This window comes from Peromyscus eremicus, chromosome 5 (genome assembly GCF_949786415.1).
Source record: "Peromyscus eremicus chromosome 5, PerEre_H2_v1, whole genome shotgun sequence".
NCBI lineage: Eukaryota > Metazoa > Chordata > Mammalia > Rodentia > Cricetidae > Peromyscus > Peromyscus eremicus.
In genome coordinates this window covers 103,463,590-103,480,594 of record NC_081420.1, presented here as the reverse complement: position 1 = coordinate 103,480,594, position 17,005 = coordinate 103,463,590, and the positions used below count along the sequence as shown (strand labels likewise).

The window sequence follows — 17,005 nt, the reverse complement described above, 5'->3', positions numbered from 1 at the left end:
TCCCTCCTGTACTCACCCCAAGTAAGCACAGTACCAAACATAGGTGCAGAGAGCTATACCTTATATTATTTATCCATCTGTCTATCATCTATCTATCCATCAGTCATCTATTTGTTTATTTATTTATTTATTCATGCATTTATTTTTTCCAGGCTTCATGTTTATTGATTTCCATTTGATCACTCCAGAGAGGAATCAAGATAGCATGGGTCTCAGCATCACCACCTCTCCCAGATGTCAAGAGCTTCCAAGCACATATAGTAAGGTACAGTGGCTTATCTTCTGAGAGAACACCACTGCAGGTATGAACTGGAGGGAGTGGTGAGAACAAGGCCTTTGCTGCACTGGCCAGGTAATGGGGCAATGGTCACTTTTCCAACCCAGAGTGAGGCAAGATGAATCCACAGATTGTGAAAGAGAGTTTTGTTTTCTCTGCCAGAAGACAAGGGTCCAAGGCAAGAGTTCATGGCATGAGCCAACTCCCCTTTCTGAAGGTCACAGATCATCACCACCCTGGCTGGCATAGAAGAATTTAACCAGAGCAGATCATGCAGTGATCAAGGCTGGAGGAGCTGGCCACAGCAGCCCCATTGGTATTCCATCTCCTGCACAGTTTAGTGCCTAGGGAGGTAGGCACTTCTCTGCCTTTAGGGATGAACTTCAATGAGCTGCTAAATATTCAGAATCAGGATAGTCCCCACTTGGAGACATCATACAGGAACTCATGGCCCAATGCCACACTTGCCACAAGATACCTTTAAAATTTCAGGTTGGTTTTTCTCAGGGTGTTTGGTCACACTATCTGCAAGATGGTTTCAGTGAATGCTGTCCATGGGAATGATTGTGCATACTTTGAGCAACTGGAGAACAACTCATAGCCACACTTGGCGCACACATAGACACCTGGCTCAAAGTGATTCTGAAAAACTTTGCCTCTGAAGAAGCTGCAGAATGGCAGGACCATGACGAGATAGGCTTCATGTATTAATTTACTGATTTTTTTTAAGAAAGTGTCTCACTATGTTGGACTGATTGTTCTAAAATTCACTTCACAACCAACATGCCCTGAAACCCAACACAGTCCTTCTGCCTAGAGGCCTGAGATTATAGGAATATGCAACTACTTCCTGGCCTGGGAAAACTGGTACCCAGTCCTTCTTTAATTTACTGCTTTAAACCAATAGAACATCCCTATCATAGTAATGATTCTTGCAATGCCCTCTCCAGGGGGCAGGAGAGAAATGAGAATACTCTTTAGCCTGGACTCTACAGTTTGGCAGAGACAGAGCCCTTCCTTTATGTACGGATGAGCTGTGCCTGATACTTCCACAGGAACCTGAAGGCATTGCTAAGCCCCTGCTGCAAATTATAGATATAGGTTAAATAGGGAATGTGGCTAAGGGGTCCATGTATATTTTAAGATCACTTTAATGGTCACATTTTAAGTCTCTCTGTCTGTGACAGCCCTTACTAAAATAGCTACTGCAGTATAAAGAGGTCTGAGCAACTGAACCTGCACATTAGTGTGGAAAGAAAGCAAAGGGACAGTTCCTTCCTCTGTATGTGAGTGTAGCTACTACAGAACTCTGGATAACAATGAAAATAATGCATTCCTGCTGCCAAGTGACTCTGAGGATGTCTCCTTATTGACCAGAGATGTGTATAGGCACCACTGAAAGGGGTATGGGCAATCTTTCTGGCCATGGTGGGGATAAAGAAACTCCTACCTTAGCTAGGCAGTGAATGAACACACCCTTAATTCCAGCTCTCAGAAGGCAGAGGCAAGAGGATCTCCCTGACTTGAGGCCAGCCTGGTCTACAGAGCAGTCCCAGGACTGCCAATGCTATACAGAGAATCTCTGCCTAGAAAAACAAAACAAACAAAGGAAGGAAGGAAAGAAAGAGAGATAGAGAATGAGAGAGAGGGGGGAGGAAGGGAGGGAGGGAGGGAGGGAGGGAGGGAGGGGAGGAGGGAGGGAGGGAGAGAGGGAGAAAGGAAGGAAGGAAGGAAGGAAGGAAGGAAGGAAGGGAGGGAGGGAGGGAGGGAGGGAGGGGAGGAGGGAGGGAGAGAGGGAGAAAGGAATGAAGGAAGGAAAGAAGGAAGGAAGGAAGGAAGGAAGGAAGGAAGGAAGGAAGGGAGGGAGGGAGGGAGGAAGGAAGGGAGGGAGGAAGGAAGGAAAAAAGAGAAGGAAGGAAGTCCTACACCCACATCCCACAGCTGAACTCAGACACCCTGAATCCCTTCCCCATGTACCCTAGTGAAAATGAGGGGAAACAACAGGGAAGTGGCAGCTGCCTGAACAGAACAAACCCTGATGGCATCTCTCCACTCACAGGCCAGGACTCAGCCAGTCCCATCAGGAACACACACAGGCAGGTTAGAGGAAGCCTCGTCCATGTGAAGGACACCACAGCTGGTGTCCATGCTTTCTGGGAATTCCCTTTGCCAAGCCACCTGTAGGTCCACTGTGCTTTGTACCCTCTGAGGCTCCTGAGCCATGGAGTGGTGTGAAAGATGGGACTTCCTACCCAGCCATGTAAGTTCTGGGACCCAAAGGACTTACAGCCCTGAGGTGAGAATGTGCTCTGAGCTCTGGGCCAGAATGAGGTGCTTCCTTCATCCCAACCCCACAGAAGTTCTCTGTCTGTGATGTGTAGTCTGCCATGCATTTTCAGATACATGACTAAGGTTTCTAATGGAACAACATTGCCAGTACCCGTACAGAGTGTGAAGATCCTTGGTGTGTCATGGGTGTGAGGTAGGAGAGGCTTGTCTAGCAGAAGATATCCCTATCCTTGGCACCTTAACGGATGACTTCTCAATGTGTGGCTTATCTTCCTGTTTTCCATAAATCCTCCTGAACCATGTCTCTTCTGTGTGTCCCATGTGATGAATTTTCATTTAATTTCAACTCTTAGATCTCTCTTTGTTAGTATTGTACTTAAACTGCTCATGCCCACCAATTCAACGTGTCTTGTATTTTGTTGTTTGCAATGATACCAAATTGTCTTCAATGTGCCCTTTGTTTCCCAAAAACATTTTCTTTAGACCCTGGGACCTGCACACCCCTCTACCCTTGACCAACTTGTCCTCTTTGTTCTCCACTTTACCCAGGCAAAGACTCCTTGTTTCAGTCACTGCACTGAACACCAGCTATCAGGCACCATGACCTATGCATGAAGGTAGAGACTCCTGTGTTGTCTGTCATGGAAACCAGGGCACAGATGAGGGGAATGCTAAGCAGAGGCTCAGCAGCTGAGCTCATGGATACCATCCCCCATCTCAAGAATCCCTCCCTGCCCTCCTGCACTGCTTTCTGTTGCTACAGTTTGCACCTGCTTATGGTTTAGGAACACTGTAGCTCTTCCTGTCATGTCCTGTAACAGGAACCACTGAAGACTAGCTGCCATCCTGCATAATGTCCTTGAGAGTCCCTCCTGTCATTGCAGAGTCTCAGCTCCATTTATTCCCTCAGCAGCTGCAGCCTGAGTCACTTGCATGTTAAGCCTCTTCTTTGGTGGGGAGAGGTCATGTTTCTTATCTCACTATGTAGTCCAGGCTGGGGTCACATTTACCACCTTCCTACATAAGCAGAGGGCCAACTAATCCATGTCCTCTCTCTCTCTCTCTCTATCTCTCTCTCTCTCTCTCTCTCTCTCTCTCATCTCTTTTTCTATCTCTCATGCTCTCCCTACTCACTCCCTGCCTCCCTCCACAGAATAGAACCTAAATGTCTTCTTCATTTCACATTTTTACTATGGCCACGGCCATCATCAACACAGGGCCTCTGAGTGACGGTGCAGTGAGTAGCAGAGCACATAGGGATTTCCCTAGCTGAGCTACAAACATGTCTGGGATTGAGAAGCACAGGATCCATTGTCCAAGATACATTAGGAATTTGGTTCTTTCTTTCTGAGATTATAGAACAGGAAACTTCTCAACTCTCATGGTCCAGCAGTTCCTTTAGTTGGGAACTTGGAGTGGAGAGAACACCTGCAAAGAAAGGCTAAGACAGGACAAGAGTGCATTGGAGAGGTGACATGGAATTAAAGGAGCCCTTGTTGATCCGAGGAGGCAGGAAAAGCCGAGCTGTGCTGTGCCAGGGAAACAGTCAGAGATACACTAAGAAAGAAGTCCCACAGTGCCATGATGTGAGGCTCTAGACTACTATTTAGATAATAATGAAGATAATTTGGAGCCAAGGTCAATTCTCAGGTGGCAAGAAAGGCTGTCTGACACTGATCCCCACACCACGTCCTCTAGGAAGTCAGTCTGGACTGAGTATGAACTCCTGATCTTGCATTCTTTAATATATCCTGTCAGCATTTTATTGTGATTCTGAAACTTATATTTTCAGGTTTATCATAGTTCCTGAGACATCAGATTGATCCCAGTGTTGGAGCCAGCAAGCCCCATTAAGTGCTTGTCATACGGTTACATGTAATGTTAATCAAGAGGTTGTAAGAGAACTTTCCTCTAACCCTGATGACCTAAGTTCCACTTTGGGCTTCATATGATGGAATTAAAATATGGGCTTACTTAAATCATCCTTTTTCCTCCATATGTGAGCCACGGCCTGGGAGCATACACACACACACACACACACACACACACACACACACACACGTAGATGAGCACAATTAATAAATAAATGCAAACATTTAAAAATATTTGTTAAATGCATAAATGACTATGAAGTTTATCTTGGCAGGACCTGGCCACTAGAGGAGACATATCATGAGAGTGGTGTGAATAGGGGCTGTGGACTTCAAAAGCACCAGAATTGTAGTGTGTTTTGATCAAACAACTATGACCTAACAGAGAGGTGTCCAAGTAGGCCCTAAGGTCATTGTAGGGACCAGGAACCCTGGAAGCAGGCTCAGTAAACCGAGTCTTCAAAGCACAGAGGAGTCTTGAGGATAAAGGTCACACTCAGAGCTCCTGCGTTTACCTGTCTCTCCTATGACATCTTGAGTGAGTACTTACTCACAGAAGCCCTCTGACTTCTCCTGTTACAACTCTTTGCCCAGGAGTGAGGACAGGGTTCCTAGGATCTTAGAAGATCTTCAGAATCCATGGTGTGCCTTTCCAGGAGGCCAAAGAGAGAACAGAAATAGCAGAAGTGAATTGCCCTGCCTCCTGGCCATTGGCTCCTATCACTTCTGACTAATCAGTTCTCCTACAATGAGGACTTTGCCCCACCACACCAAGTTCCCGCCTACATCCTTTGGATTTAAACTCTTGCCTGGACAAAGCTCACAGATTCTGATTCCTGTTTGTGAAACGTGATTGTCTTATATAGCAGCAGACTCGGGTCTGAGAGCTGTCATGCCACTGAATCAACTTCATAGCTGGCTGAATGCTGTGGTCTTTGGGCTCCTGCTTCTCCTCCTCCATGTGCAGGGTGAGGCTCACTGAACTGGCAATGGGGAATGACTAGAGTCAGAGCTGCAAAATTCTGCAGAGTCAGAGGCTGAGTTTGTGGAAGGGAAAGCCCAGGGATGGGGGCTGAGGGAAATGATAGAATCTAGTAGATAGATAAAAGTGTGGGAAACATGTGCCTCCCAATTCCCTGGCCAAAGCCCACAGATTCTGTGGGCCTGCTAGCACATGGAGGGTCAGAGATGTCAAAGGCCACTTCATAGTGAGGAGACAGTTCAATGTAAAGAGCTCTGGAGAGTGCTAGACAATTAAAGGAAAAATGAGTTGAAGAAATTTTTCCCTCAGTATATGGCTATGATTGCAGCTACTGCTGACCTTTGGGTAAGAATGACAATAATCACAAATTCATGTGACCAAATGACTGAGTGTATTACCTCTTTGGCCAGAGAAATGTTCTGACAACCTTCAAAGGGGTAATAGAAATGCTTCCTGGCCATGAGTGATAGGCAAGCTCCAACATTCACACCCACACACAGTTCTTCTGCTGTGTGTCCTGGTAACACACACAATCTGCTGGCAGCGGATTGCATAAGACTAACCCTGAGGGCATCTCTCCACCCAGGTCAGGACTCATCAGAGGCCAGCCCCATCAGAAACACAAACACTGGCCAGGTCCGTGGCAGCCTCATTCAAGTGAATGATACCAAAGTTGATGTTCATAGCTTCCTGGGAATTCCCTTTGCCAAGCCACCCATAGGACCACTGCGCTTTGCACCGCCTGAAGCCCCTGAACCATGGAGTGGTGTAAGAGATGGAACCTCATATCCAGCCATGTAAGTTATAGACCCAGAGGGTGTCTGGCACTGGGGTGAACAGTTGCTCCAAGCTGTGAGCTATGCTGAAATCTTTTCTCCATCTCAGGCCCATAGTAGATTTCCCTCATAGTGCAGAAGAGCCCCAAGTGTTTTTCTGGTGCATGGGATAAAGTTGAGTAGAACAACTGTACCACCTTTTTGTCAGTGCTGGACACCCACAGGGAGTTAGATGCAGGTATTGTAGGACAGAACAAATGTAAATTTTTTCACAGATTCAAATTGAGCCCAGTGTTCTCTGCCACAATGGGAGGGATCTCTAGGCATGAGTTATGTGACCTATTAAGCAGAGAGTGCCCCCTGAATCCAGTAGAATAGACTTCAGGTCCTGAGGAGTGCAGCATTATGGATACTCACTAACCCCATCCTCACAGTCACTGTGATAACCTATAGGGCCAAGTGCACTAACCACGGAGCAAGAATATGTAACTAATTTCCTCTGGAGACAGTATAGGAAAAAGAAGTTCCCTGAGAGTCTGTACATGGGATGAAGGATTTCTCACTGCTCTTTGGGGCAATAGTGTCCACCAATTCCTCTAGTACCTGTGGATACAACACTCCAATATTGCAATCTTAGTTTGTTTTCTGTTGCTGTAATAAAATACTGACAAAAGCAACTTAGGGGAGAAAGCTACTATTATAGGCTCCAGATTACAATCCATCATGTGTGGGGGGGGGAGATTCACAGTGAAGGAAAATTGCAGGAGCTGGTCACATCACATCAACATCCAGGAACAGAGAGTAGGAAAAAATTATATGCCTTCTAATGTTTAGGTCACTTTTCTATTATTATGTAATTCTGTGAATGCCTCCACATACAGCCAATCATCCCCATAGAGACACCTAGAACACTCTATATCTGAGACTTAGGGAAAAACAATATCCAAGCCCAAGCCAAATGGAAGACTCCTTAGAAATCTGGCTTTCATGGAATCTGTGGCCTTTACTTTGGTGGGAAGGGACTTTAGAGAGAGAATAGGTGTTAACAGGGCATCACAAGGAGCAGGAGCCAAAGGTGATTGAGAAAAGATCCAGACTCACATTTGGTTTTAACCACCATAAAACACTTGGAATATCTGTCTGCTATTTCCACCAGGTGCCTGCAAATTTTTGATATGATGAATATAGAGGGTAGGGTGGATATGAAACAGATCCTGCCTCCCATATCTATGTCTGAGGACTGCCTGCATCTCAACATCTACACACCAGCTCATGCCCATGAGGGTTCTAACCTGCCTGTGAGTGTTGGGCCATGATCAGTTTGGGGACAGGGTATGTTTTTCAAGATGATTAGAAAAGGAAAAGCAACCTAAGCTCCGTTGCTGTGTGAACTCTGTTGAAAAGCCTCACCCTGTTTGTGTCCAAAAAGAAAAAAAAGGCCTTCTCAGCCACACTATGCAGCTAATCCTGTGTAAGGTACACATAGCACTAGAGCATTGCATGATCAAAGGCTCTGGCTCTTTGATAAAACCAAGTCTCATTCTACAAACTGAGCCCTGCAGAACAACTTGCCTGCTCAAGACCAAAGCATTGATATCACTCATTTGTAGTTTTGGATTATCTGTTGTGCCGATGAGAGTTGACGATTTTTTTCTTTTTTAATCTGAAAAGATGTCCATGGAGACAGCCCCTCTTTCGTTCACTATGAAAAACCTGAGTAATAATGACATTACTCTATACATAGAGCTTTGAATTCGAACTGAGATACATGGTAGGGACAGGGACTAGATATACACTGATGGGGCTACTAGAGGCCCCTGGCCATGACCAAGAATCTAAAGTCCTGAGGATTTTTATGTATTTGTGTAGCTGCAAAGAGGCACAGCAGTTGATACTCTAGTAAGCAGTCCTGCAGAGGTTGGGCTAGCTAGCCGTTTCATGGCATCTCTCTTGACTTCTTCAGGTGATGGTGTGGATTCATGGTGGTGGACTGGTTGTAGGCATGGCTTCCATGTATGATGGATCCACTCTGGCAGCTATTGAGGATGTGGTGGTTGTCAATATCCAGTACCGTCTGGGTGTCCTGGGCTTCTTCAGGTGATTCCAGGGCTGGGCTATGCAATGGCAGCTAAGGAGAACCTAGACAGCCCTGTGATCCACGTCCCTTCCTCTTTTCAGCACTGGAGACCAGCACGCCAGAGGCAACTGGGGCTACCTGGACCAAGTGGCTGCCCTACGCTGGGTCCAGCAGAATATCGCCCACTTTGGAGGCAACCCTGACCAGGTCACTATTTTTGGCGAGTCAGCAGGTGGCACAAGTGTGTCTTCACTTGTTGTGTCCCCCATGTCCAAAGGACTCTTCCACGGAGCCATCATGCAGAGTGGAGTGGTCCTGCTGCCTGACCTTATCTCTGACACCCACGAGATGGTCTACACAGTGAGTGCCCTCAACCATCATAGCCCTAGTCTGCCCCCTCAGCTTTCACCTTCTGGTATTCTGGCGTTCTGTTCATTGAGGAAATAAGGACAGGGGGAAATCATTTTCTTCCCAGTTATTTCTCAGAAATTTAGGAGTAGCTTCCACTCACATCTATTTCATACTGTGTGAGTATGTTATTTGACTAGAAAACTGCTCCTAGAAACTCCAATCATTGGCAAAAAAAAAAAATACATACAATTGGGAGATGGTTCAGTGGTTTGTTGTTTTTTTTTTTTAAGTGCTTGGAGTGCAAGTCTGAGGACCTAAGTTCAAATGTCCTGAATTGACAAAAGGCTGGAGATAGTAACATGTATCTATAATTTCACTATTCCTGTAGTCAGGTGGGAGACAGAAACAAGGGAATCCCTGGATATTCACAGAGCAGTTCAGCTATTGTAGGGACAGCAAAAGAATATACCCTGTCTCAAATAAAGGGTGTGGGGGTCCTTGAAGAAAGGAAACTTTGTCCTCTGACATTCACATACAAACATTGTCACACTTATTCTCTCATACATAAAACACAGAAAAAGAGGTGGGAAAAATAAAACTACCCTAAACAAAAAGAACAAGCATGCATACAGAAAGGGTACTTTGAATAGCTCTCACCTATGAGCACTAGGACTAGGACAAAAATTTCATACTTATTCCAAGCTACACAAAACACACAGTAAGTGTGAGAATTAGGTGCAATTGCATCTAGTTGAAATTGAGAAAATTCTTTCCCTGCTTGTTTCTATAATAGACAGTGGCCAACATGTCTGGATGTGAGACCACGGACTCAGAGGACCTGGTGCGCTGTCTGAGAGGCAAGAGTGAAGCAGAGATTCTGGCCATTAGTAAGGTTCGTATAATTGTCTGTGTGGAAGAGCCTCATCACTCTTTGTGTTCTTTTAGTTCTGTGTACAATATGAACACCAAGATAGACTGTTCCAAGTGTAGATTCCCTTCCAGAGTGAGCAGAGCACCCTGAAACTAGTGAGAAATGAGAAAATGGTAGCAGTAACTCAGTGGATATCAGCATATGTATTTCATTGACCTTCAGCATTGAATTTTAATGCCTCTCAGGTTTTCAAGACCATCCCTGCTGTGGTGGATGGAGTGTTTTTTCCCAGGCATCCCCAAGAATTGTTGGCTTCTGTGGATTTTCGCCCTGTCCCCAGCATCATAGGTTTCAACAATGATGAGTATGGTTTCATTGTCCCCATGGTGAGTCTCTGTTCCAATCCTCTGGGAGTCTGGACACTCATGCTAAGCAGCAGAAACTCAATACATGTTTAATCCAAGTCCATCAGATCCCACACTTAACAGTGTCCTCTGCTTCCCAGGCCCTGGGCTCCTCTCAGACAATAAAGGAAATAACGAGAGAGAACCTGCAGGCTGTTCTGAAGAATACAGCAGTACAAATGGTGAGACACCTCTGGTCCTGTCCAAATAGAGAGGTCCCTCATATCTCCTTCTCAGAAAGATTCCTATTAATAAAGGTCAGTATATGTCTCAGTTAGGGTTTCTATTTCTGTGAGGAGACACCATGGCCACAGAAACTCTTATAAAGGAAAACATTTAATTGGGGGGGGGTTACAATTTCTGGGGTCTAGTCCGTTATCCCCATGGTGTGAGACAGTGCTGTGCAGGCAGAGGTGGTGCTATAGAAGGAGCTGAGATTCCTACATCTTGACTCCCAGGCAACAGGGAGTGGTCTGAACCACTGGGTGTGGCTGGAACACATATCAGACCTCAAAGCCCAGCTCCACAGTGACACACTTCCTCCAACAAGGCCGTACCTACTTCAACAAAGTCATACCTCCTAATAGTGCCACCACTCTCTTTGGAGGCTAGTTTCTTTCAAACCACCACAGTATATATGTGTGATTCTGTGTGGGGTGACCTCAGAGCATAAGCCTTTTTACCTATACCCTACTTCATCCCAGTCCCTATTCTCCCCATACCACATGTTATTGCCTACCTAACCAACAACATGCCTAACCTCATTCTTCCTGCTCTCCTTGGTGTAGATGCTGCCTCCTGAGTGTAGTGACCTGCTAATGAAAGAGTACATGGGAAATACTGAGGACCCCCAAGCCCTCCAAATACAGTTCACAGAGATGATGGGAGACTTCATGTTTGGGATCCCTGCACTGCAAGTAGCACATTTTCAGCGTGAGTACATCTGTAACAAGGCTTAGAGGATCAGCTCACAGGTGTGGGTCACGGGTGAGCACTGTGGAGCAGTGTGGTATCCAGGTTTTTTCATGTCTAGTTAAAGAGAGTGACATCTAGTTACAGAAGAGAAAATGGGTGACTGATACTCTGTTGACTCTTGAAACAACTCAACTGGAAGGCTATGAGCATCCTGTAGCCAAGGGTTTTTCCACAGCTAGTGCTCCAGCCTGGAGCTCCTCCCATTTAACTTTGATGATTCCAGGTAGCTTCATATCAAGGTATCTTGTTATCAAATCTGTTTCAGAACTTCAGGTGAGGGGCTACTAAGTCACCATTTGTACCCACCTCCAGGTTCCTATGCCCCTGTCTACTTCTACGAGTTCGAACATCAACCCAGCTTCCTCAAGAGTATCAGGCCACCCCATGTGAAAGCTGACCATGGTGATGAAGTTCCCTTTGTCTTTGGGCCTTTCTTCTTTGGCATGAAAAGTGAGTGTTCTTTATTTTCTTTGAAGTAAATGAAGTCAGAGATAACTGCCTGAAGTGTCCTGAATTCTCAGTCCATTTGAGGAAACTTAGGCTCTGGGAGAGAATAAAATCAAATATATACCATATCATAGCCTAAAAAATTAACTGGGATTAGAATCTGGACACATTCCAGTCTAGCCTATGATAGAGATGACAGCACATTGGGACATGAATTCAATTAGAGGCATGCATGGATCATGGATTCTGTATAGTGAAGACAGGAGATAACAAAGCCGATAGGTTTGGGTCTGACAACAGTGTGAAGCATGAGGTGGCAGTTGTGTGAGGTGACAGGGACTTCAACATTTACCTTCCTCATGACTCCAGTTGACTTCACTGAGGAGGAGAAGCTACTGAGCAGGAGGATGATGAAGTACTGGGCCAACTTTGCAAGACATGGGTGAGAACACACCTCTCTTTCAACCCTCCAGGTGTGGATCCCTATCTAGGGCTCCCTTTTATGTGGTGATCTCTTTAGCATGCATGGATCTTCCATCATATGATAGAGTTTTCTCTACCCAATAGCACCTTTATACAGATACTTTCTAGCTATCAGATACTGGCTGGTGGGCCATAGTGATATGATACTGCTCTTTAGATCTTGTTTCTTAAAGAGAGACATAAAATAGTTCAGGTTCCCTTCCCTCATATGGGCAGAAACTAGTGGGTGACACTTCTATCCCTTTATCAGTATCCCTTTATCAGCCCTCTTAACCTTTGGCCTAATTGTTCTACTGTCATGACCCAAGTAAGGGGGTCAGTCTTTGTATCAGAGTGACCTCACCCTTCCCCACTGGCTGGCATATCCACAGGAACCCCAACAGCGAGGGTCTACCCTACTGGCCCATGTTAGACCATGATGAGCAGTACCTGCAGCTGGACATCAAGCCTGCTGTGGACCGAGCTCTGAAGGCCAGAAGGCTGCAGTTCTGGACCAAGACTCTGCCCCAGAAGATCCAGGAGATACAGGGCACTCAGGACAATCACACAGAGCTTTAGCATCCTGTGTGAGGAATGGTATATGGGGTTTCCTGCTGATGGGGTCAGCTTGAGGTTCCCAATAATATTGAGAAACCTGGGTTGATTCTAACATTCACATAGCCTTTGCATTTGTCCGTTCTTCTACATTTATCACAAATCCTGTGCATGTGACTCTTTATCCTGCTGGGTCATCTTCTGTTAGACCCTCTCAATAAATGCTCCAATAACAGTGTGGATTTGTGAGTCCCAAAGTATCCATCTCCTTTCACACTCTACTGGTACGAGGCCCCTTCTAGCCTTCCTTCCTTAAGCTCTCATCCATGTGGTCTTCTTCTCTAAGACCAAAACCCCCTTTTTTTAATTTTGTAATTAATTTAATTTTACATATCAACCATAGATTCCCCTGTCCTCCCTCCTTCTGCCCCCCCACTCTTCCCCCAATCCACCCCCCATTCCCATCTCCTCCAAGGTAATGACTCCCCTGGGGATTCAGCTCAGCCTGGTAGATTCAGTCGAGGCAGATCCAGTCCCCTTCTCCCTTCACCCAGGCTGAGAAAAGTGTCCCAGCATAGGCCCCAGGCTCCAAAAAGCCAGCTCATGCACTAAGGACAGGTTCCGGTCCCACTGCCTGGGGCCTTCCCAAACAGTTCAAGCTAATTGACTGATTCACTTATCCAAAGGGCCTGATCCAGTTCCATGGAGGCTCCTCAGCTATTGGTTCATAGTTCATGTGTTTCCACTAGTTTGGCTATTTGTCCCTGTGCTTTTTCCAATCATGGTCTCAACATCTCTTGCTCATACAATCCCTCCTCTCTCTCACCGATTGGACTCCCGGGGCTCCACCTGGGGCCTGGCCGTGGATCTCTGCATCCACTTCCATCAGTCATTCAAGAAACCATGATAAATGAAGACCCCATGGGAATAGGAAGAAGCAAAGTGCTAGAGAGGTCCCCAGAAATCCACAAAGATACCTCCACAATAGACTACTGGTAATGGTTGAGAGAAAGCCCGAACTGACCTCCTCCGGTGATCGGATAGCCAAACACCCTAACTGTCATGACCAAAACCCTCTCAAAGTAAAGCAGAAGCTTTGGAAAATGTTGATGTAGGTTCTTAGAAGAACTCATATCATATGGGTGAGTTGTGTCAAAATCACATGCCCTCTCTCATTAGCTTCATACTTTTGGAGACCATAAAGTCCAAAGATACCAACAGGATTACTGTATTACCCAAAGATGATACCTTGTGTTTTCACTGATAGATGGGATAATTAGTAGTTCTCATGACCCAGGTCTCCAATAGGCCTCACTCTTAATAACATCATATTGGAGTCTAAGTTTCAATATAGAAATATGACTCATAGATACTTTCAAAACACAACATTTAGAGGTTCACATGTCACTCACTGAATTTGAAAACATCCTAAAGTGTCTCTAGTTGTTGCGTTTGTAGATTAAATGTCAATTATAATTTCAGTTAAGATATAATCTGTCCATTCATCAGTTTTGATTTCTTTTTTCTACCCTGTGCACCATCGAAGCCAATTCATCTATTCTGTTCCAAAGTACTTATTGGCACAATTTTGTGTGAGAAGTAGGATTAAGTATCTATTATCTCCTCCAGCCTGGGACAGTATTTGCATGTGTATGTGTATTTGTGTATGTGTATTTGTGTGTGTGTGTGTGTGTGTGTGTGTGTGTGTGTGTGTGTATGCATGCTCAAGCTAGCATTGCCCTTACCATCATCTAGCCTAGGCTTCCCCAGTGCTGGGATTACAGACAGAATTCACTTTGCCTGTCTTATTTTTCTAAGGATTTATTTTTATTTTTATTCATGAATGTGTATATTGTCTGTGTAAGTATATGACACATGTATTCTGGAGCCCTTGGAGTCCAGAAGACAGCATTAGATCCCTTGGAACTAGAATTGCAAGTGGTTATAAGCTGATACAGGTGCTGGGAACAGAACGCAGTCTTCTAGAAGCGGTATGTACTGCAAACTGCTGAAACATCTCTCCAGTCCCCAATACCTATTTGTTTTTGTTTTTTTGAATGTGTGGTTATTGATTAGATAAGCTAATTTAGATCTTCACAAATTTTTATAAAAAAGTACCAATCTGGGGCTAGAGATATGGCTCAAAGTTTAAAAACACTGGCTGCTTTTCAGAGAGCCCAGGGTTGACTCCCAGCACCCACATGGTGACTTCCAATTGTCTATAACTCCAGTTCCAGGGATCTAGCTCCCTCTGCTAGGTTCTGTGGGCACCAGACATGCATTTGTTTGCACACATGCATGCATGCATACATACCCTTTTATACATATGTGTGTATGTGGCTTTGTTTGTTTGTGTGTGTGTTTGTATACAATTGTGTACACATATGTGCATGCATACATTTGTGTGCCCATATGTGTATATCAGGTTTTGTGCATGCATGTGTGTGTGTGCATGAGATACATTTATGTGAGTGTATATGTGGGACATTTGTGTATGTGTCTGTGTGTGTCTGGAAGAACCAAATTAATTACTTTGTGTCTCCTGGGGTCTGTATTTACTTCCAAAGTTTCGGTAGACATGGCAATGATCACAGCACATCTGTGAAGATGTTTGAATATGGGGTGAGTCCTTAGTAGCAGGGTGGGGGTGTCAGAAGGTCCATACATGTACAATAGAGGTTGAATCTCTCATCTCCCTGAGCACTTGTCCATGTATGGGGGATTTCTCCTCACTTCCACAGTTTCCACAGAAACCTTCTGGCCCCTGTGATAACCCCTTTCTCCTTGATTGTCAATATACATGACTTTCATTCTTTCCTCTTTGCTGTCACTAGATATTTTTTACCTTTCTAATTAATATCCTCTCTTTTATTTTATATCATTATACAAATGTGCCAAATTGGCCGGGCGGTGGTGGCGCACGCCTTTAATCCCAGCACTCGGGAGGCAGAGCCAGGCGGATCTCTGTGAGTTCGAGGCCAGCCTGGACTACCAAGTGAGTTCCAGGAAAGGCGCAAAGCTACACAGAGAAACCCTGTCTCGAAAAAAGCAAAAAAAAAAAAAAAAAAAAAAAAAAAAAAAAAAAAAAAACAAATGTGCCAAATTCTCCTCTAGCTTCATGAATTCTCCCAAAACATTTTCTCTCTGTCCTTAGGAGGCCAGATCCTTTATGCTAGAGACCCTGATATGCCCTACCTCCTTACCTCTGATCTGCTTGCCCTACAAGTCAGGTTCTCCCAGGATGGCAAACTCTCCCTTTTAAAATCCAGTGCAAGGAATACCAACCCCAGGACAGCCTGACCATTGAGGTCAAGGTTAAGATTATTGATTGTCCATCCTGGAAACCATGTGTAGAGAAGGATACCCTCCAGGAGTGCTGCTACCAGATTCTCCCACTGCAGCCTGAGCTCATTATTGGGCTCCTGCTGCTAGTGATTAAGACACATTGGGATGTTCAGGTAACACAAAAATCTAGTTCCATGTCTTTGTTCTTAGAAGAGCTGGGACAGTCCATCTCCAAAAACCCAGCTGTTTCTTCAGAAGGGAAGTTGAGGGAGGAGAGAACATCTGCTTAGGCCAGGACTGGGAGAACAGATAATTTGAAGGGAAACACTAAATTGACATCATGCTTTGCTGACTGGTAAAGTCAGGCACAGCCATTATTATACCATGCCAGTAGAAACATTGAAAGTATTTCCAACTTCATAGCATCTGGAATTAACTAAGAGACAGACTTTTGGATGGGACTTGATGAGCATTTCCAAGAAGGATTATTTGAGGGGAGAAGAACCTCCTCCACAGTGTGTCCCACACATAAAGAGGTCCATGTAAACAGCAGTGTTCCTTGCCTTCCTGCCTCTGCCTCTTCCTGGTGAATGAATCTAACTGACTCTGCTGATGATGATACCATCCGTTGATGACATCTGACTCCAGCTTCTTCAGCCTTCCAATGTGTGTTGAAGACTAGAGACTGCGAGAATCTTCCAAGTCTTCAATGATAGATTGGAACTATGGCACTGAACTTCACGAATTAAGCAACTACAGGTGTTCTAAGCCTCTTTAGGGTGCAGATGGATATTATTAGAGTACCCAGCCCTTCTCATATAAATCAGTCATTCTAGTAAATCCCACCCCACCCTACCCCACTCTTTTTTTTTTTTTTTTGCCTTTTCAAGACAAGGTTTCTCTGTGTAACAGCCCAGGCTGACCTTCTACTGCTATGTAGACCAGGCTGGCCTCAATCTCACAGAGAACTCACAAAAATGAACCTGGCTCTGCCTCCCAAGTGCTGGCATTGAAAGTGTGTATCACCACCACCTGGCTGTAAATCCCCCTTTATAACATATGCACATTCTATCTCTTCTGCTCCCTTAGGGAATTTTGCCTAATACTGCTGCTATAGCAAAATCATCTTAAGCTTCAAGTTTTGTGCTGACACAAATGCCTATGGCCCAGCTACTTGGAAGGCAGAGACAGGAGGATGCATGAGCTCAGGATTCCAAGAATAACCCATGTGATACAGGGGCATTAGGCCTTACATATCAATAATTATATATAAATATGTTTGTATGGCTATTTGTATATCATAAGTTTGTAGCTTATAAACAATAAAAATTTGTTCATTAAGTTTGGAGATGCAGAAGTCTAGGTCCAAGATGCTGGCAGATT

General features: G+C 44.9%; 1 protein-coding gene and 1 pseudogene across 4 annotated transcripts; one reads left to right on the top strand and one right to left on the bottom strand.

Moving 5' to 3' along the window:
- Positions 1 to 532: 532 nt before the first annotated feature.
- On the bottom strand, positions 533 to 964 carry LOC131911110 (methionine-R-sulfoxide reductase B1-like; annotated as a pseudogene).
- Positions 965 to 5,329: 4,365 nt separating this feature from the next.
- LOC131910702 (acylcarnitine hydrolase-like) lies at positions 5,330 to 12,523 on the top strand. 4 transcript variants are annotated; one of them, XM_059262594.1, is made up of 12 exons: positions 5,330 to 5,405; positions 6,006 to 6,216; positions 7,352 to 7,493; positions 8,159 to 8,292; positions 8,374 to 8,632; positions 9,417 to 9,515; positions 9,740 to 9,880; positions 10,000 to 10,080; positions 10,687 to 10,831; positions 11,186 to 11,323; positions 11,690 to 11,762; positions 12,175 to 12,523. In XM_059262594.1, the coding sequence occupies exons 1-12, from the start codon at positions 5,330 to 5,332 to the stop codon at positions 12,359 to 12,361; spliced, it is 1,686 nt and encodes a 561-aa protein (XP_059118577.1). In that variant the 3' UTR covers positions 12,362 to 12,523. The 4 variants fall into 4 exon arrangements, with proteins under 4 accessions (XP_059118577.1, XP_059118578.1, XP_059118579.1 ...); XM_059262595.1 differs by having other exon boundaries at positions 8,374 to 8,636; positions 9,421 to 9,515; XM_059262596.1 differs by lacking the exon at positions 9,417 to 9,515.
- The last annotated feature ends 4,482 nt before the right edge of the window (positions 12,524 to 17,005 follow it).

Bases quoted from the DNA above. Each gene is read 5' to 3' on its own strand.
- LOC131910702 (XM_059262594.1), top strand. From the start codon at position 5,330: ATGCCACTGAATCAACTTCATAGCTGGCTGAATGCTGTGGTCTTTGGG. The intron at 10,832-11,185 runs GTGAGTACATCT...ACCCACCTCCAG, and splicing joins GCAAGTAGCACATTTTCAGC to GTTCCTATGCCCCTGTCTAC. The intron at 11,763-12,174 runs GTGAGAACACAC...GCATATCCACAG, and splicing joins GCCAACTTTGCAAGACATGG to GAACCCCAACAGCGAGGGTC.